The 20,350-nt window shown below is 44.2% G+C and overlaps 2 protein-coding genes across 5 annotated transcripts in view; one reads left to right on the top strand and one right to left on the bottom strand.

Annotated features, from left to right (window-relative positions):
- Window positions 1-19,447, bottom strand: part of PRKAR1B (protein kinase cAMP-dependent type I regulatory subunit beta) — a 103,502-nt gene extending 84,055 nt beyond the window's left edge. The window contains exons 1-3 of one of the 4 annotated variants that reach the window (XM_052772371.1): window positions 19,341-19,447; window positions 16,194-16,400; window positions 3,288-3,458 (exon numbers count right to left, since the gene is read on the bottom strand). In XM_052772371.1, coding sequence (XP_052628331.1) covers window positions 3,288-3,458; window positions 16,194-16,373 — 351 coding nt within the window. In that variant the 5' untranslated portion in view covers window positions 16,374-16,400; window positions 19,341-19,447. Of the gene's footprint in view, window positions 1-3,287; window positions 3,459-16,193; window positions 16,401-17,311; window positions 17,523-17,571; window positions 17,893-19,340 lie in introns of those variants that run through there. The other 3 variants (XM_052772370.1, XM_052772373.1, XM_052772372.1) reach the window with 3 other exon arrangements.
- An 85-nt stretch (window positions 19,448-19,532) lies between these two features.
- The window catches only part of DNAAF5 (dynein axonemal assembly factor 5), a 32,079-nt gene continuing 31,261 nt past the window's right edge, over window positions 19,533-20,350 (top strand). Inside the window, exon 1 of the mRNA XM_052772368.1 lies at window positions 19,533-20,100. Within this exon, the coding sequence (XP_052628328.1) occupies window positions 19,569-20,100 (532 nt within the window). The 5' untranslated portion in view covers window positions 19,533-19,568. The remainder of the gene's footprint in view (window positions 20,101-20,350) is intronic.

Below are 20,350 nucleotides of genomic sequence, written 5' to 3'. Positions count from 1 at the left end.
AGGTAGCAAAAGTCCTGTTGTACATTAATTTGTTCAAAATAGATGTTGAAATTCAGGAGTATGTTTTCATACTGGGTGAAGTTTTTTATAAGACTTTTGCAAGTTAGACTTTCCCTTTTGGTAAGCATTTTGGTAAGATACTAGTAAAGGCACTGTATCTCTGTATTTGCCAAGCATCTTTTTCTGCCAGTCAAAGACTCTGTGATTACGAGAGACACAAAAAATCTGTAACAAGGTTATGATTTGTAAAAGATGTTCTTTGACTTTAGTAATGTGATTTTCCTTAATAGTTTCATTATAACAAGGCAGAATCAAGCCTAGCAAAAGTTTTAAGTGTTAAATAAACCTTACTCCAATCTGAAAATCAACATCTGTTTGCTTGTTTTAATTATTGTACAAAAAAGGTCTGATAATGGGCATTTATCTTTCACATTTTCTTATGACTGAAATAGTATATCTGTCTTATTTAAGTTACTACGTATGCTGATGTGTAGGTAGTTTCCTTTCCTCACCCTGGAAAGGCAAGATGCTACCCATCAAACCAGAAGAAGGATGTCTCAAATGGGAAAACTGATATAGAACCAGTTCTCACAAAGAATTGATCTAGATTTATTTCAAGGGAAAATACTGCACTGTGAAGACCTAAAGCTAAACTCTGGCTTCAAACATCACTTACTTTGACTGCTATAGTCATTAGACTGCTCAAATTAAGTCTAGAGAAGCGTGTATATATAAACTGCATATTTGTATCATAATCTATCTAAAAGTTTAAATTCCTCAATGTTAAATAAAATGAGCATTTGGCCAGTATCTTATTCTTGGTTTTTAACCTATCAAACAAACCCTGGATTGAATTGCAGTCCTGAACCCTTGCTCTATTAAGAATACCCTAGTTGTTCAGCTTACTGCTGATGAGCCAAAAGGGTAGATAATGAAATCACTAAGACAGTCAACTCCAACTTTTCTGGCTGAATATGGAATAGCGTAGACTAGCGTTTCTCAGTCTAAATCTGCAGCAATGAAAGCCACAAGACAGAGACTGAAGTGGGTCTGTTGGGGCAGGGACACAGAAAACACAGGAGAGATTCTTTAGGTGTCACAGTAACCAGGCATCTGACCAAAATCAAATGTTAGGAAGAATCACTTGACCATTTCTTACATCACTCTTCCAAGTAACCACTGAATGTTCTCTTCAAGCCGATAACCCTTTTTACAGCAAGATTCCTATTCTGTTAGTTGTTAACTATATGTTATGTCAGAGGTGTTGACAAATAATTGCTTTCTCTAGTTTCAGGAATGAAGCAATAAAATAACCCTCCACAGAGATCTTCCTTTGTGCTCCTCAGAATGGAGCCATGCCATGTGCTTGCTCAAATCACAAAGCTAAATCTCCTTTGATTTTCTTTCCAGTGACACAACTCATTGCACTGCCTTTAGCACTACTCATCCCACAGCTCACCCCTTCAAGAGATCCTTAAATTGGCTTATGACACAGATGTGTTTCTATCCAACATCTGAATTCAATCCAGCAGTTCTTCCTGGCTACTATCTAAAATCCCATCTGTTTGCAATAGTCTAACACAACCCTTGCCTTGCTTTTTACACTTTTAAATTAGTTTCATAATTTGTCCTTTCAGTGTCTCCCTTCATTTCTGTATTCTAGAAATCTCTGTCACAAACACACATCCATGGGATTCACCATGGGATTCATCTGCTGATGGCAGAAGACAAAGACACAAACCCTTCCAGTGCTAGTTCTATATTCCTTGCAGCATCTGTAGCCTGACACAAAACCATCCCCTACATTATTATTATTTAAGCTCAGTCAGTTCCTAGGAAATTAACATCATAACAGCCCTAGTCACAGAACACACAGAATATGATCTGTATTGCTTCTTCTGGTTCTTGCCTACCCATGCTACTGTCAGGGCTTATTGGCATCACTGTTGAAAAAGGAAGAAAACAAAGTTAACTTCAGGTTCCATTATAAACATAAAAGAGTTACTCAGGGGTGTGGGAAGGAATATTTCCTTTGATTTACAGAAGAGTCACATGGAGCCCATATTAAGCAGAGACAAATGTGATCTCTTCATGGAAGTTTTTAAGGGGGATATTGCAAACTGCACAGAAAGAAAAGTGTTTGAAAGTGGCTTTTAAAATATCACACAAGTTTTTTAACAGTGCAGTGCATTAATAGCTTGACGACAGTGCTGTTAAAATTTACTGTATACTTGCAAGCATTATTTAACCGCCACAAGAATACTCCTCCATACTTGTTTTTAGGACGAAAGGCTCTCCTAATTCCTTGTTTCTTGGGACAGAAATCCCCAGAGCAGCCAGTGAACTTGTATCATAAGCAGATGACAAAAGCACATCTGACTGCAAAGGCAAAAAGTATTCTGCCAAAAAACAGTGACTGACAAAATGTATTCCCATAAAGAAAAAGCTCTTTGGGTTAAAGCTACTCCAGGCGTGCAAAAAAGCACATTAGTAGCATCTGTCAACCTTATGAAATGCATTTTTAGCCTAGCTTCCTAAACAAACATGACATACGCTATTGTAATGTCTGTCTTTTAATAACATTTGAAAGCTTTGGCCAGTTTCAAAAAACATTTGCAGAGTTATTAAGAGATATCAAGGATATAACATAGCTAGATATTTTTGTGAAAAAGGCAGTTAAAAAAAGAGAAGCCCAAATTAGCGCTCCTACTGAAGAAATTACCCAATTTGGGACTGGCATTTCTTCAAAGACAACGGTCCCATAAAATTGCCCAACTATGGTCAACAGACTTCCGAAAACCCATGGGTTAGGTGGTACCCAATCAACATGGGAACAACGTGCCTGAATGGTCTAGGGAACCTAAATGACCTAGGTTAGAAGAAAACTTGAGCTAGAAGTGACTTTTTGGAAAGAAAAGGCAGGAAATGCAGCAATAGAAAAGGCTGCTTTCCAAAACTGTGAGGTTTTGACAAAACTCAGAAGCTGCCGGAATCTGTGAATATCAGGAAAATGGCTGAGAGTTACCAACCCTGTCATAGGGGAAAGCAGATTAGCAGCACATCTCAAAAAAGAAAGAATAGGGAATGCTGAAGCCACATTGATGGGGAAAGTACTTAGTCAAGGAGGCAGCAAAAGAACTTGAATGTGAAGAAGATGGTCAAGCCATGCACATGCTGGCATGAAGACACCATCCTACAGGCTGACCCATGAGTCCAAATTATGAGCAAAATGTGAGTCACTTGATTGTCCTATACATCTCAGAATCAGGTAGACTGTAACACATTACCTTTCTGACGTAAGAAACAGCATCTTCCTCAGTGTACACTTCGGCACTGACCCCCCCTCTCCTGCGTCGGGCTTTTACCACTGGGTTGGGAGGAGGAGGGGAAATCTCATCGTCATGAGAATCAGACTGGGAACTGGATTTCTGCCGAGCCAGTATTTGTTTGCATTCTTCCTGCAAGGCAAAAAGAGACAATGAAACATCTCTTACCCATGTAGCTAACTTGCTGGATATACTTAATTCACTCTTCTTTTACAACTGTCAGCAACCCCTTCACTTCTACATATGGATGACTGTCAATTTACACATGTACTGCTGAAAGAAAATTCAAAATTTAATGTGAGCAGCATGAAGGACTGACACTAACTACAATGTGTGTACAGGTATCATCACTCCAATACTTGACCTGTTCAACTCTTTCTTACATGTAATGGAAACTAATGTATTATAAACTGCAGACATGTTTGCAGCTACTCCTGGCTGAGAAAGCAAAAGAACAAGCCTCTTTTCCTTACTCTCCAACATCACAGCTGTTATTTTCTCAGTTGGCTTGTACATATCTTTGTCTCTTGTACAGAGAACATATCAGAAGTCACAAATCAATATATTAAATAGGTTTCTTCATCTTGCTCTGTTTTGCAGGCTTACTATCACCAGAAAGAACAAAGATGCTCCCTACCCCAGAATTTCTGCCATATAACAGATTTACAATCAATGGGACTACTTCCAAGCAAACAAGATCCAAGGTAGGCTCCAGAGAACTGTGAAAAATGATGGCTGGCCTAGCACCAGCTGGCCAATAGGAAGGTTATTCTCCAAATTTCACACTCATGGAATGGAGAATAAAATACGAAGGGGAATCCCTGAAGAGATAGTAACAAGAGCAGGAAACAGTATAGAAAACCTTCAAGAAAGGAAGTTGCAAGGCTTTGTCAATTCATATACTGAATTATTTGACGTCTAAAGAATGGAGACAAACAAGATTACCCATAATAATAGTATTTTTCCAGAGCCCCGTCTCCTATTCTTTAGCCTCCTGGGATTCAAGGGAAAGCACACAGGAGTAAAATTCCCTTTGCATCATCCACGTCTATCAGCCAAAGGAACGGGGGCCTATCTGCTCATTCCCAGCCCACCTCCTCACCCCCTGGTACCATCTCAGCCTGGCATCCTGCTCACAACACACCACACTGCCTTTGCTACTTCTTCAGTCCCTTCTTAGCTGGTCATTCTAGTCTTCGCTGACCCTGCCTAAGGCAGGGGAGAACGGGAGGTGGGATGGACCACATGTCCTGTCCTCGGCTTGTCTGATACAGGAAACCAAAGGGCAAGCGCAAGAGAGACATGAGCACTGTAAGGAGGCAAGCCATCTTGTGCAGCAGTAGTTCGGTAATTTTATTTGATGTCGTCTATTATATTGCCGTAGGCAAAAAGTCTCAGGGTTATGTTGATCGACATAGACGTAGCCAGCTATCATCCAACAACTCCCTGAAAAACTCCAGTGTTTTTGAGACAATTCAGATTAGCGGTGTTGCAGGCTATCCAAAAGAACACGCAGTAATGCTGAGGTCCCTGCGTACAGAATAAAACCAACGTTCCTTTGACAGGGATGCCAGAACCTGGCCTCTGTCTTACACAGTTAATTTCCAGTGAGACTTTCCAGTCAGAGCTAATACGTGGAGTCAGTGGAGGAGGGAGGATCTGGGAGCACCAGCGCTAGACATGTGGCAGATTACCAACATAGCCAGTTGGTCTTATTGACAGAGGAAATGAGTTATAGTTAACTCATCAGGTATGACACCAGAAAAGAGCGGTACAGAAAACTGGCACAAGTTCATAATTTTTAAGCTTGCAAGAAAAACAGATGATTAATATATGTTTTGCCATTGATGTTTACAAATGTCTGACAAATCCAGTCATGCCACTTGTCTTATTCCAGTTTCCTTCCTCACCGTCACTGACATTGCCCCTTTCATTCATCTAAGGAGCCTCTGACACCAATCTTTGAGGTATTATTGCTACTTGAAATAAATAACTAAATAGTATTTCCCATGCTGCATAATTCAAAGTAACAAGTCACATTCTTGTTTTGATTAAGGGACTCCTGAAATACGTAAGAGACAAGCACAGAGATAAAATGTAGAGGGCTGGCTAAAGATCTGAATTGTCAAGATCCTGACCTGCCTCAGAAAGTGCCAAGTTCTTTCCGAGATTAGTATTTTTTTTAAATTGGGATTACAACACTGCAACTCCTCGGCCATAACACACTTGAGCTAGGTGCTGTAACCAAAAAACAGAAAAAAACCTGATTTCGGATGTATTAAATCCTTACTGAAACTTTTTCATTTCCAATTCAAATTTCAAATAGCAGCACCGGATATGTAAAAAATGACTCAGCTAGATTTTCCTATCATGTAAGAACTGCAAGTCCTATTTAAGCATTCTCACCAACTTCTTCCTACTCCCAACTGTCTCTAGCTTCCTCAACTACAATTATGCACTTGTAGAAACACAAATATTTAAAATACAAATATGTGTGCTACATACTAGCTTTATATTTAATATCTAGTCAACAAAACCAAACCTATGACTGAAGAATTTCAAATACTATTACTGGGTCTTGCAGCTTATGTATCTCTTTGATAGGGTTAACATTCTCTGTTTATATTAAATGAACACAACCAAATGCACCTTCTTCATAAGGTTAACTGAAAGGTAACGAAGACCTTTCTGGACAGCAAGCAGCTGAAAGTATACTAAAAAGTAACTACAACAAGAAGGCAGTCAGGTAGCTATTTAATGGTATGCAGCACTTACACAGTTCTTTTTATACATAGCATATTTACTTATAGAGTAGTAGTTTGCCCCAGTTGAATATCAAATACACACTTCTTTTTCAGTACACATTGTATAAAAGGCACTTCCAAGGAATTAATAAATAATATCTCCTCTGCCCCAGCACAGATTTATACACGAAAGAAAGCTCAGTGAGATAAAATTAATATCACAAAGCATGCTCTTAAACCCAAATACCTTTTAAAGCCAAAAAGATATTAAAGGATTATAAAAGTGAGTTACCATATGATTCATTTTAAAAGGAAGTCTCTTCACTACAAACTCCTTTTATATAAACAGCAGATAGTTGACTGGCTGGCTTTTCCATATGCCGCTATTTGTAGTCTAGGTAGGATTTCCATTACTGAACTAAAGAGTGCCTTTTGAAAATAAAAGCGTATGCTCTGTCCTGGGTTAAGCTTTCAAAAAGCCATCTTCCATATATCCTGGGGTAAAACTGCATAAATACAGCCAATATTTTAAAGGAGGAATTTACTCTCTGAAGAACAGTTCTTCAAACACTGATCTTCAGACACAGCTTGATGTGAACGCTTGTGCAGAACTCACTTTCAAGTAAACACCTCACCATTTTTTGTCGTCATGACAACAAGCGATCTCACTCTCTGTCTGGATGGCACAGATAATTCACAATCATATTGCCCAATTATGTCCACCTTAAAATGAGAAAACACATGGAGGACACAACTGCAAAACAGTGTAATTGCCTTTGAGCAAGCCCCTGTGAGCATCTTGTTCTTCCCTTCACACCAGTATCTGCACTGGCTTCAGTGGAGATGCTCCTGACTTGTAGGACATATAGGGTCTGATCCAGTTATCCACAGTCCAGTGCCATTTGGGTGACCTTGCTCAGCTTTCAGCTGCCAGCTGAGGAGGACACGAGCCTCACGCTGTCCTGTGTCACACCTACCAGCCCCAGTGGACATCGCACATAATTTAGGGAGTCTTAAATGGCAGTAGGGGACCATGAGTGCGCCGCTGACTGAAGCCTCCAGCGTCACTGCCACAGTCCAATACAATGATACGTTAACACACCCCAAATCTACAAACCAACATTGCTGTGTGACAATAGCACCCTATTTCATATATAAATAATCTAATCCTACTTCTTTTCAAACCATGGTGCAAATGACCAAAAACCTAGCTAACATTGTGAACAAAAGTCTTTCTTGGGATTTCTCGGGGAGATGGATGGAGAAACTGGAATACCATTACTGACTTCAATGATAATAAACTGGAAAGAAAAGAAAATATACCATCATTGCCTCAAATTAAAGGAAAGAAGAACCAATAAATACAACCGCAGTGACCCATTTACCTTTTGAACGTTCACCTTCAGCTAAGACATTTGTGCTACAAGAGGCTGAGGTATAAACCACAGGAATTTAGCACGCTGTCCTCAGCATATGGGGTAATTGCCTTTCCCGATTAATGTTTCCACAAGTTTTTAATGAGTTTAAACACTGCAAGTGAAGCAGCCACAATGCCAAGACAGTTTTTAGGTTCACCCTTCCCTTCAGACTGCTGCTGGAGAGCACCCATGCTTCCTGACCTAGAAGCTTTCTTCTCTACCAGCTGGAGCATTTCCAAACAGAAATTTGCTTCCAGTAGTTCCTCTCCCGGTCTCTCCTTTCAGGCTTTGTCACCACCTGGAAACTCAGATGTTTCCGCTGAAGGAAGGACAGCACCTAAGGAGGCTCCAAATCACTGTGCAGCTTTACAACAACATCCCAAGGAGACTTTTAAAAGCAAGTCAGCCGTTTGTTATCACTGCTCACTATCTCTGCTGTGCCTCCTACAGTTTATTCATTGCATTCAAAAGCAACAACACAAAGTACACTCTAAATGAAATATTTTTTCTTTTTTTTTTTTTTCCTCAAGCACACTCATAAAGTTTTCTGACTGATAGACCTGGAATCTGCTTTTTATTTATCCACAGAAAATGTGCAGAATAGTTCATGCGCATGTAACTAATCTCTCTTTGCACTGGAATTGACCCAGAGGAGATGCTCTCAATACAGGAAGGTTTCTAACACCGCCCCATCACTCCTGGAGGCTGACGTGATGGTTTATAGCAACTAATAAAGGCCAAAGGCAAAGCACTCCACTTTGTTGGAAGCACAGGACTGACTGATGCCATCACTGAAAGCAGGAGAAATTTGGGAGGTCTTAACAGACTTTCCAGTCTTATTTTTGCCACGATGGACAACTCTACTATCGTTATGATCATTCAGCCCTGTAATTAGAGACTTTTCACCCAATCCCAACTATTGTTCCACTGCCTTCCCGACGTGAAATGCCACCTTTTCTTCTACAGCATCACTAAGAAATATCTTTAACATCCACCTCTCCTACTAACGTATTTATCCACTCCATAGTTATCCACCACTTCGACTACTACTACTGCGTCCTCAGTGGCCTCTCTGCATCTCAGTTCATTCCCAATTCCCAGTCTAGGCAAAATTCTCCTGCCAAAAACCCGCCTACTCTTCTGCCGCTCTGACTGCATCACTCGCCTTCTTGAGTCCCTTTACTGGCGTCCTTTTACCTCCTGCAACATGTTAACACTTCTTGTCTTCCCCTCCAGTGTCTTGCAGTATCTCAGCCCATCACCACCTCTTCCCTACTTTCTTACATACGCCTCACAGTAAAGTAAGAGAGGCTATGTTACAAAACACAGACCATATTTTTGATACTTAAAAGCTTATATAATCAAAGAAACTGTAGCCAACACTTCTGATTTTTAAAATCCAGCCAAATAACAATGTATGCATGCATACCTTGTATAAGAAGAAACATGCCCACAGAAAAGCTCTATTTCTACGAGACAAATACAATTTAAACTAAAATACTAAATAATATGCCATATTTTTCAGCAACAACCAGAACACCTAAGTCACTCTGAAGTTTTTCATCACTGGGTATGTGATGCCAAAGCTGCTTATTTATTTTTCATTCCAGCCTTCTAAAACAGCAGACCCTTAATCCAAGAGAAACATCACCAATCTCAGTGAGGCTTACATGTAAGAGGCAGAAATGGACCATCAAAGCATAGGAAGAGATAGTTGATAATTGAGGTTATCAACAAAGAGGGAATCATAAATGCTAGCACGCCATTTTGATCCTTAAAATACTTCTGTTGTGTAGGCCCTCTTAACATTCAGAAGCATACTGATGCCCTGAGATCAAATGCACTGTTGACAGCAAGGATGGTTATACAAAATCTTGTGCTCCCTCAGTCACTTCAGAGGGGAAATTGTCTCTAAAACATTTCTACATTTTCTACTCTTCAATAAAATTCTACTCAATTTATTCTCTCTTCTAAGAAATTATCTGATGTTAATACAAATATGAAAATATGTGTGTGGACTGCCCACCTTAAATATACACTCAGCTTTTTTTCCTCTATTTTATCCTCCCTTCCACACGCATTTCATTTTTGAAACTCAAAACAACTTCCGTGTGCTATGAGTGCCTTCATTGGTATTAAGGCTAGATAGCAATTTGAACTGCACACTCTGGCAAGAATCCATGTGTCTCCCTTAACCCTTCAGTGGGATGCTCACAACTCATTAAGTATTTTTTTCTTCACAATATGCCAATAAATCCAAGGTAAAATAATTATGGACATGATTTTATTTCAAGTTTCCCATAGCTCACTTTCTCAGTTCCCTAGCGTCTTGCCCAGGGGTGATGGAGCTGGCGGGCTGAGCTCCTGGGAGTTGCAGATCCTCAACAGCTTGAGCTTACAAAGCTGTCAGGGTACAGCTCCAACACAGGCTGCCAAGCAGGCAACCACCGAGGTGCAGACCTCAGCAGAGCACACCGGAAAGCAATTGCCCTGCCTATAGCATTTCAAAATCTAAGGCCTTTTCTTAATTGAAACAAAGTCAAATCTCAAATAATCTTAAATCTGCTACGAAAACTCCAGTTCTCCACCCAGTCTTACTGGTGTCCAGTCAGACAGTCTCAACCCCCATCCTATGAGCCTAATTAAAATGAATTCAAGAAGCATTAAAAAGGTATTTAAGAATAAGCAGTCATCTTTTTCTGCATTTAGGAGAATATTAATGAGGAACTACTTGAAAACTAACTGAAAAACAAGAGCAAAACCAAAACTCATCCTCATATTGGAAATCTGGTTTGATTTATATAATTTTTTACATAGCCCTTCTCCTTGCTATCATTCCTATTTGATGCCCCTCAGTTTAAAATAATTACTGTGAGAAGACAGAAAAGGCTTAACTACCTCTGCTCCTCAAGTCACCTCCTACAGCTGAAAGACAATAAAAGGAAATAATTTTGAAGATAATTCATTGCCTTCCAGAAAAGCAACTGCCTCGCCTTGGCTAAGCAATCAGTTGTAATGGAAAGGGTCGGTAGCTGTCAGAGCACTTTGCCCAATGCTCTGACAACTGTAAAACAGAGAGAATGAGGAAGAATTGCAGCAGTACAGCCTCAAAACGGTCACATCCCTGAATGTGGAGTTTTACCTTGTCCGAGGCAAGTTGCTATGCAGTCCAACTGGCCTCTCAAAAGATTAGTGAGGGATTTGCTGAGCTGCAGACAAGCAGGAGGGTAGGTGCTCAGCCAGTTCTGCAGCCACAGACTCCAACACAGACACGATTTAAGCCTAAGCCCAAGATTTTTTTTCAAAAATCGATTAGTAAAATAAGGCTTGAAGGCCCCTATATCTGTTTGGGAGCCTATAATAGGCTGCAGTCAGCTGGGGGCAAATATGTGTATGTACCTGTTCCTAGCTGTAAAGGCCCCCTAGTATCAAGAGCTTTCCCAAAGTCTGTTGTGATCTAGTGAAATCTGCCATCAGACAGTGCCTGACCCAGCACCATTTTTAACTTTACATGAATTTGGCAAGGTTTTTCATTCATGTGTTTAAACCTAAGTATGAACCTGTTTCTTTAAAGCCACTCAGATGCTTAAAGATTAACATGGATTAAGTATCTTGGTAAATGTAAAACATGATAGCTTGAGATGTGAAACAAAGACAACATCCAGACTGACTTCCCTTCTCGTTCCATCACTGCACTCCATTGCTGTTAGTTTTTGACTTTGTGACCAGGAAAGCTCTCACACTTGTAGACATACGAAGTAACCAGGGAGCTCAGCAATGCTCTAACGTGTTCTGCACTAGCTCATAAAAGCACAGCTTCACTTATAACCAATTTTATTTCTTAGGAAAAAGCTTTTTTTCTCTTTCTGCTCTTATCCCCTTCATCCTCCACCCTTCCCTAAACCTCCTGCATTTAGGAAAGCTTGCCTGAGGGGTTTTAAAAATTCACCTCGTTTTTCCTTTACCTGTTCCAAGAAAACTGTCACCTCTTATAACACTGCCTGTGGCTGACTAAGGCAATCACAGAAGTCTGACGTGAGCTGATTTTCATCCAGCTCTCTCCAGTACTGGTATCAGAGGCAGGAGCAGAGGCTGCCCAAGCCTACTCGGAACGAGAATCACACAGCAAGGGCACCGGTGCTCCCATCATTGCACTGCTATCAACATCTCAGGTAGCTCAGGTATGTTCCCACATGCTTTAGCAAAATTTCTGACCACCGAGCAGATACCGCCCGACTGCTTTGCAAGCTTTGAAAGATACAGAAATATTTGTTGTATTAGTCTTTATCAAACTGCTTAGTTAATGCATTTTTTCGATAGTTTTTCCTCTGTAGGATTTTCCTTCCAATCCATAATCTCTCCTCAGCTTATTTTAAATGAATGAGTTATACTTCACATAATCACCTGTACTTATAAGAATGAATTTCATTGTTTTGGACAGGTTCTGGCAGAAATTCTTGATTGAAAAATTTCTTGTTGTGACAAAATGTAATATTGGGAGAGACTACTGTTGCAGTAGAAAAGCCTGATGTTCAAATTTTGATGCTCGAATACCTCTGGTTCTGAAACTCTTTATGATAAATAAATAAACTCTATTTTACTAACAGTGAGTGAATTTGTAGTTTACTACACACTTCTTTTTCAGTGCTAGTTTACAGCAAACCTGTCACACAAATGCCTTTATTTTTCTGACCAGGTCTGCGTGCAATACTCTCTAACATCACCAGGTGGAGCTACGCAGATAATGTCATTTTCCTTGATTTAATTACAGAGGTTATAGTCCAGGTTTTCCTAAAACTCTCTTTTTGGATGGTACCTGGAGACATGCAGCATCAGCCTGGGTCCATAAAACTACTGCCAATCCACAGGAATCCAAGACAGTAAGTTCAGTATGTGCAAGACAGTATTTCTTGTATGTGCGCAGGGCAATAGAAGGGACCAGGAGAGAGCTCAGGTCAAGAAGGGATCAGCAAAGACCACCTTGCTCAGCCAGCAAAGCCACTGCTCTGAAATACACTGCATGCAAAATGGCTTCAGCAAACTACTTGGTAATGCCTGAAAATATCCTGCAGGTTCCTGCTGCTTGCCCTTCTTCTGTGTCATTTTCTTCATTAGTTCTACTCTTTATTACAATTTTTTTCCGCTGAACAACAGTCTAGCTTAGCCTGGCAAGACAACTCCACCTTTGATCATATAATCACAGCACTAAACAGCCTGACACTAATGAAAGTTTTGCAGTCTCAGTATAGCTGAAAATACAAGGCTTTGCCTGTAACTTCTTAGTAATTAACTTTTTTACATAAGGTAAGAACTGGAGATAAAAGATGGGTTCCCTGTCTTTTCTGCTATGCCTTCTTTAGTCCTCAAGTAAACAGGACCTAATTACAGCTATTAAAATAGTGCCAGAGTTTCTTAGCTAACATCTATTCCCCTGCTCTAAAAAAGCCAGTTAATACCCCTAAGGGAAAGGTTTTCCTCACCCCATCCACCAACAAAGTGTTCTATACAGTCACAGGGAAATGTAAAACAAATTATTCAAAAGAGAACTTTACATATTTTTTTTAAATCTCAGGTATCTAAACTATTTTCAAATCTTTTCTGTGCTCCATGGAATGTTAGAGATTTTTACAAAGTAACTGTTAACATAATCAGAGTAGATGTCATCTTGAAGTTTGTAGGTCACAGCATATGAAAACTGACTTGCAAACTTCAGAATATAGAAAGTTAGGCTGATTCCCAGCAATTATGGGCATCTTAAGACAAGCAGGTCCTGTCAGTACTAAGCGAACAGAAACATATCTACAATTATTTTCAGAGTTATGTTTTTTAATACTATACTTGACATAAATAAGCTGCAAACTTAAAAAGTCATCAGGCTTTTCTTTCTAACCTTGGCACTTCTCCAGCTGAAAACGACGACTGCAGAATCAAACGTCAAACCTCAATCTCCAGCACTTTCTTCCTAAGTATTTATTCATGTTCTCACTTTACAGCCCTCTCAGGCCGTGTCTATACTGTGAAATAAAAAATGGCCCAGCCATGGACATGAATACTAGCCCAAGACGGTCCACATCCCTCAACTATTAGCTCATTCCCTGGCTCTGTTCTGAGCTGCTCTTACTGACTCCTGCCAAAACAAACCTGCTCCTAGACGTGTTAGACCTAAGAATTATATTTGGGGCCAGTTAGTGTCATGGGGTCAGGGGTTAGTCCCTGGCCCTTTTTCATTTAGCAGTACAGATGTAGGCTGAAGGCAATGGACCTAACTCTGATGTCATCAGAATTAAGGTGAAAAGCATTTATGATCTGGTCTGATCCTGCATATGATAATAAATCATTCACTTCTGAGTTGATTTTATGAGATGTAGTTAAGAATTAGCAAAATGAAATAAACTTTTTTTTTGTATTCACCTTTGAGGTACTTCCAGTACATTGATGTGGATCGAGCTCTACACATTTTCCGTAAGCTCCTTTTTTAACCCCTTGAAAAATATCCCACACTTTATCTCTAAACTGCCCACATGATTTTTTGACAGATAAACTGTTATTCTACTTCAGTGGAACGTGTTGTCTATTTTAATGAGTTTGGAAAAAAAACCCAAAATATCACACTTTGGTGGAAAAATGCATGACTTTGTTTAGAAAATCGTGCTTAAGCCCAAAGATTTTCACTCCTCTCCCTGCACAAGACAAAGATTAAAGGAGCTAATAGCAAACGTGCCATATCAGTGTACTGCTCATTCACATACAAAAATCTAACGGGCAATTGCTAAATTCACAATTCCATTAAGATTCTTCAAAGTACTTACATATGACAAATGTCTTCTAAAAACAGGATAGAACTTATTGAAATGATTTCTTTATCTTTACAAGCCTTCCTTCAACTGTTAGTATGCAACCGATCAAGTCAAAATACTATCCTACAGCAGAAAATCCTCCACAGTGCAATTCATATCAAGATAGTCCTTGGAGATGCCTGGGCAAAGAAGTCAAACTGCTGTAGGAACAAGAACTACAGTGCTGGAAATCTCCAGAAGCATCCTAAAGCCCTTAGACTCCACAGGCTTAGCTCCCAGACTGCTCTACATAGTCAGTGGCAAGATTGTTCCCTTCTGTACTAAGCATGATATTCACTGAATTTGATGCCTTGAGACTGGTTGATTCTAAATCATCTCCTTTCATTTTGAGACAAGTGATATCCATCAGCTTCTGCGTTTGCATCCTGATCTATACCCTACTACAGGATTCTGGTATCTGCTGTTCTCTGGGAAATAACAGGAGATTACATGAAAGAATATATAATTTCTCAAGGGTAGGAACTGCCTTCCTGTCTCAATTCCGTGTACTGTGTTTAGATCAATAAAGCCAAACTCCCCAATACAACTCCTCAAGTAATCCCACTAGCTATGGAGAATAGCCTAAAATACTACAGCATATTTTAACATTTTTTGCAAAAATGGTCTTTATCCTTCTTGCCAGGAAGTCCAGAGTTGCACACATTAACACAGATAACAATTCATAACACGGTAAAGGAAATGCAAGAGATTTCACTCTCTCAAAATGGGTCTTGGCTCTCAGAAGTTTAGAATATGCAGAACTAAGAGATTTTTTTTAAAATAACAAGCATTACAATTAAAAAACCTCTTGTACTTCCTACCCATTCCTGATGTTCCAGGCACTCTTACTGGGCTTCCACTAAAATGCAACATTTGCATTTTTGTAAAGCTACACAAATTTGGCATATACTCACCTATACAAAAATTTATCAGAAAAGCAGACAATGAGATGTATAAAATGTTTATATCACCTGTAATACATCAGCTCTACGTATTATTCACTAGTTATCATTGTTCTTGCTCTGTCCTTACAAAATTCTGTCTCTAGAAGGAAAAACCTACATAAAACCGGTATCTTAAGCCTACAAACTTTAGACATATCCTTCAAAAAAAGTGAATAATCCTCTTCTTAAACTAAGTATACGAATAAAGTCTCTGGCAGACTGAGGACTAACCAACAACTTGCAGCCCTGTTCTCCCATTTATTTCTGGAGAAATCCCATCCCCAGAGAAAAGTTGTGCTCACACAACATGCCATTCCTGCAAAAGGCACCCATAGGCTTTAGTAAGAATTTGTCTGAGAATGTTTTAAAATGTTTCCCCCTCTACGCTGCTTTTGAAGACAGTCACAGTACGTGAAGTCTCTCTTGGAGGACCCTGGGATAAGCAATGCAGATGGGCGAGAGCAGTGTAATCAAATGGCAAAGTGTTCAATGATTTTCAGAACTTGCTGGTTCCCTGATTTTGTTCAGTTTTAGGGGATGGGAAAACCACATCACCTGGCACTGGAATAAAGAGGGAACAGCATCTTTTGCTCTTGCAGGCAGGTTCTTGCCGTAGATGAGAGCTCAGGACACCATGTATCATAACACAAAGTATGCTCGTAACATTTTGGGTCATTTTTAACAAGTGCAGTTTGATGAGAAATTCTAATTTTGGTGTTATGCACAAAAAATTCTATACAATAGCCAATATTACAGTAGACCAGCAAATAAAGGCTTGGGTTTTTTCTTCTACCAGCCTGTTTTTTAACAGTAGCCCGATAATTTGAAATTTAAAAGGAAAAATGTACCAAATTATTTGAAACTTTTTAAACAATCTTTTTCATTTTAAAAATCGAAAATTGTAAGTCACCTGGAAATCACTGACCTTTTCTAATTTTTCAAAGTGTTCTCTGAGGAACTTCATGGGTCGGTCTGGCTTTGCTATGCAAAGGTTTACAATGCACTCTTTCAAAATCTGCTGGATGTTGTGCTTCTGAACATAGAGTTCACATCCCTTCAGGCTCTCATCTTCTTCCACATTGCAGGAAGAAGCAGCAGCAGCCATCTTCAGGCTTGTAAACAGAAAACAGACCTAGGTAAGAAAATGGTGCAAGAAAGAGATAAGAGGCAGCTCCCAAATCCTTTGTCAGAGAGACCTGGAGGAGCAAAGACATTTTAATATTGCCTGTTGCCTATTCAAGAGTTATCGATTCTGAACGTTTTAATGTTCTGGGGCTGTAGGTGGAAATGCTGAACCATGTCATCTTTGTACGACCAACACAGCAGTAAGTACAAAAAGAGCATTTTAACTCCCAGACAGCAGTCAACCTTTGGAAATAACGGTGTGATTAATCATACAAGGCCATGAGTTTCAAAGACAGCTATTAAATGACAGCATAAAGCCTTGCTTTCCTGTCCCCTTGGGGACTCCCTGCTCATCACCAGAAACCCCGTTTTCCGCAACAGAAGGATTTTTGGTAAATTTTAACATCTCCCCCGTTCACAGCTAACGACCCATCCCGGTCCCGGGGGAGATGGGGAGGAGGGGGCAGAGTCGCCCAAAGGGAAGTTTGGTAACTGGGGGGGAGGGGAAACAACCCCAAACCCCTCTTTATTTCCCCCGGCCAGCATATGACGGCTCCATTAGAAACCAAAAACCGCGAGGCCAGCTTTTACACCGGCCTCCCCGCCGCCCCTGCCCGGGACGCCGGAACCCCGGGGGCGGCAGAGGCTGAGCGGGGGGGCGGCGGGGAGCGGGCACGGCGGCCGACCCCGACCCCGGCCCCGGCAGCGGCAGCGGGGCAGGCCCCTGGAGGCGGGAGAGCGCCGAGGAGGAGCCCCCCCGGGCCCGGCCGGGCGTCCGCCGGTGCCCGAGGCAGCGCATCCCCCGGGCCCGGGCTGGCGGATCGGCCCCTTCCCTGCCCATCCCCGCCGGGCTCCGGGCCCGGCCAGCGCTGCGGGGGGAGCGCGGGGCCGCCGGGAACGGAGAGGGCCGGTAAATACCTGGGTGGCTGGGGCCGGCTGAGCGGCGGCGGCTCCTCTCTCCTTCCCCGGCGGTGGAGGCGGAGGAAGGGGCTCCCCCGCCGCTATCCGCACTGCAGCCGCCGCCGCCGCCGCCGCCGCCTCCTCCTCCCCTCGCTGCCCGCCCGGGGCCGCGGGGCGCCGCGGGGACCCTCCACCCCCCCCCGCACCCCGCCGCTCCCGCACAAAGGCTCCGGCCCCGCCGCCGCTCGCCCGCAGGAAGTCCCGCCGCCGTCACTCACCGGCGGGCGCGGCCTTCCCGCCGCCTCCGCGGGAGAGGCGGCACGGACCCGCACCGCACCGCGCCGCGCCGCGCCGCACGGCCGGCCCCGCCGCCGCGCTGAGGACGGGCCGGCCTTGAAGGACAGGCCTGGCCACGAAGTACGGGCTGGCCGCGAAGGACAACGGCCTGGCCGTGCAGGATGGGCTTGGCCACGAAGGATAAGCCTCACCACAGGGGACAGCCTGGACACGAAGGACAACAGCCTGGTCACAAAGGATGGGCTGGCCATGAAAGGTGGCCTGGCCACAAAGAATGGGCTGGCCATGGACAATAGCCTGGCCATGAAGGATGGGCTGGCCATGAAACATGACCTGGCCAGGAAGAACGGGCTGGCCAGGAAGGATGGCCTGGCCAGGAAGAACAGGCTGGCCAGGAAGGATGGCCTGGCCAGGAAGAACAGGCTGGCCAGGAAGGATGGCCTGGCTACAAAGGACAGGCTGGCCGTGAAAGGTGGCCTGACTGTGAAGGATGATGGCCTGGCCACGAAGGACAGGCTGGCCACGAAGGATGGGCCCGGCTAAGAAGGATGGGCTGGCCATGAAAGGTGGGCTGGCCACAAAGCATGGGCTGGCCATGAAATGTGACCTGGCCAGGAAGAGCGGGCTGGCCATGAAGGATGGCCTGGCCATGAAACATGGCCTGGCCATGAAGGACAGTGGCCTGGCTACAAAGGATGGGCCTGGCCATAAAGGATGGCCTGGCCATGAAATGTGGCCTGGCCAGGAAGAACGGGCTGGCCATGAAGGATGGCCTGGCCATAAAAGGTGGCCTGACCATGAAGGATGATGGCCTGGCCATGAAATGAAGGATGGGCCTGGCCATGAAGGATGGGCTGGTGAGTCAAGGCAGGAGCATGGCAGCCCCAGTGCTCTCTGTGGCACACGAGCTGCCAGGCCTGTTGCACCGCACAGCTCTGGAAGGGCCGGGCAGGGCAGCTCACCAGCTCGGTCGCTTGGGTATTTAAAGCAAAGCCATCACGCCCAGGAGCACCTCTCTACAAGGCCCGTGAGGAGCGTGGTCGCAGCTGGGACTCGGCCACAGGCCAGCGCCTTTGCTGGGCCAGGCGCCGGCGCGCGCTGCCAGCAATGCTCCAATGGACAGTAATATTTCCTCTGTTCCCAGGGAATTCACGCTCGTGGCTCCCACAGAATAAAGGGTGAATAAGGACCCCAAAGGTTCACGGTCAAGCTAGGAGCAGCATAACAAGAGAATAAACTCCGTGCTGGTAAATACAAGGCTATTTTAAAAGGATAATATGAATTAGTTCTGCAGTTTATTGCACTTTGAACTAAGTATGATTAGTCAAGGAAAAGACCCCGACGACCCTTTTGGTTTGACGGGCGTTGATTGCAGTCACCAGAATAGCACACAGAAGTTATGTTGTGTAAAGGACGTGTAAGCACAATACGAGCACAGTATCTATACACATTAACTAATACAAATGAACACTAAAAATTGTGTAAAGCCGTTGCAGAAACCGGTGCCCCTGCAGTATTGATCCCTCCAGAGAAAAACAGAGAAGGGAAAAGCGATGCCAATAGCGTGTTACACGTGAAAGTTTCCACACAGTAACACCCTCATCCCCAGCAGGTGTGCTGCGCTGTGGTGGGCCGGGTCGCTTCGCCTTTCCCCTCAGTCCTTCCACCCGCGGGTTTCTCTCAGGTTTGCGTCTCTTTCTCCCCGCGTGATGCGAACAACGGGCCCCTCTCTTGCTGGTAGCTATCGTACCTGCTGAAACTACCGCCCTGCCGCCTCGGTGCCTTGCTGTGGGGCCCGCGGCGTCCCCTCAGAGCGGCGGAGACACGGCCGCAGCGGCGCCGTCCCTTCCCGCCCTGCCACAGGCGGGACCAACCCGGCCCGGCACAGCTCGGCCTCGCCGTAAAGCGCTCGCCCGCCGTCGTAAAAGCCTCGCGCGTCCTTAGCAACGCCGCCGCACTTCCGTGGCGACGGCGGAACATGGCGGCGGCCGAGGCGGCCGAGGTGGCGCAGGCCTTGAGCCGGCCCCTGAGCTGCCTGCGGGAGCCCGACTGCGGCCGGGCGGCTCGGCTGCGGGCGCTGGAGGCCATCCGGGCCGAGGTGCAGGAGCGGCCGCTCTCGGCCGCAGTGGTGCAGGAGGTTTTCGGGGCGCAGCTGGTGCGGCCGCTGGCGCGCTGCCTGGCGGGGGACGCGGCGGAGCGGTGCCGGGAGCTCGCCCTCCAGCTCCTCTGCCACGGGCTCAGCCGCGGCGACCGGCCCGGCGAGGCGCTGCCCGTCCTCCTGCCGGCCCTAGCCCAGCGCCTCTGCCCGCCGCAGGGCTTTGAGCCCAGCGAGGAGTTGCGCCTCGGCCTCGTCCAGCTCCTGAGCCTCCTGCTGCAGCGCTGCGGGGCCTCTGTGGGCCCCTACCTCACCGACGTTATCCGGATCCTCCAGGCCACCCTCCTCGACCACTATGCCGAGGTCAGGCGTGAAAGTTGCAGGTGTGCTGTGGCCTGCGCCCAGGCCATGCCAGGTGGGGCCTAGGGATGGGCAAAGGGGGGGAGCGGTGGGCTGATGTGAGCCTGCAGTCTTCTGGGGGGACAGGGGCTGAGGTAGGGACCAGTAGGAAGTTACAGGGATGCAACCAGGAGAGAGGAAGAGAAGGAAGAAGTTGCACACACCTTCACAGGTGCGCCTTGCAGGCCTTGGAGTATCTGTTGGAGAAGAACCATGCCAGGGATGGATGCTGTGCCGTTACAACGTGTGGGTAGTGGTGGGAGGAG

The sequence above is a fragment of the Harpia harpyja genome, chromosome 21 (assembly GCF_026419915.1).
Source record: "Harpia harpyja isolate bHarHar1 chromosome 21, bHarHar1 primary haplotype, whole genome shotgun sequence".
In the NCBI taxonomy this organism is placed as follows: Eukaryota; Metazoa; Chordata; class Aves; order Accipitriformes; family Accipitridae; genus Harpia; species Harpia harpyja.
This window is presented reverse-complemented; position numbering and strand designations above follow the sequence as displayed.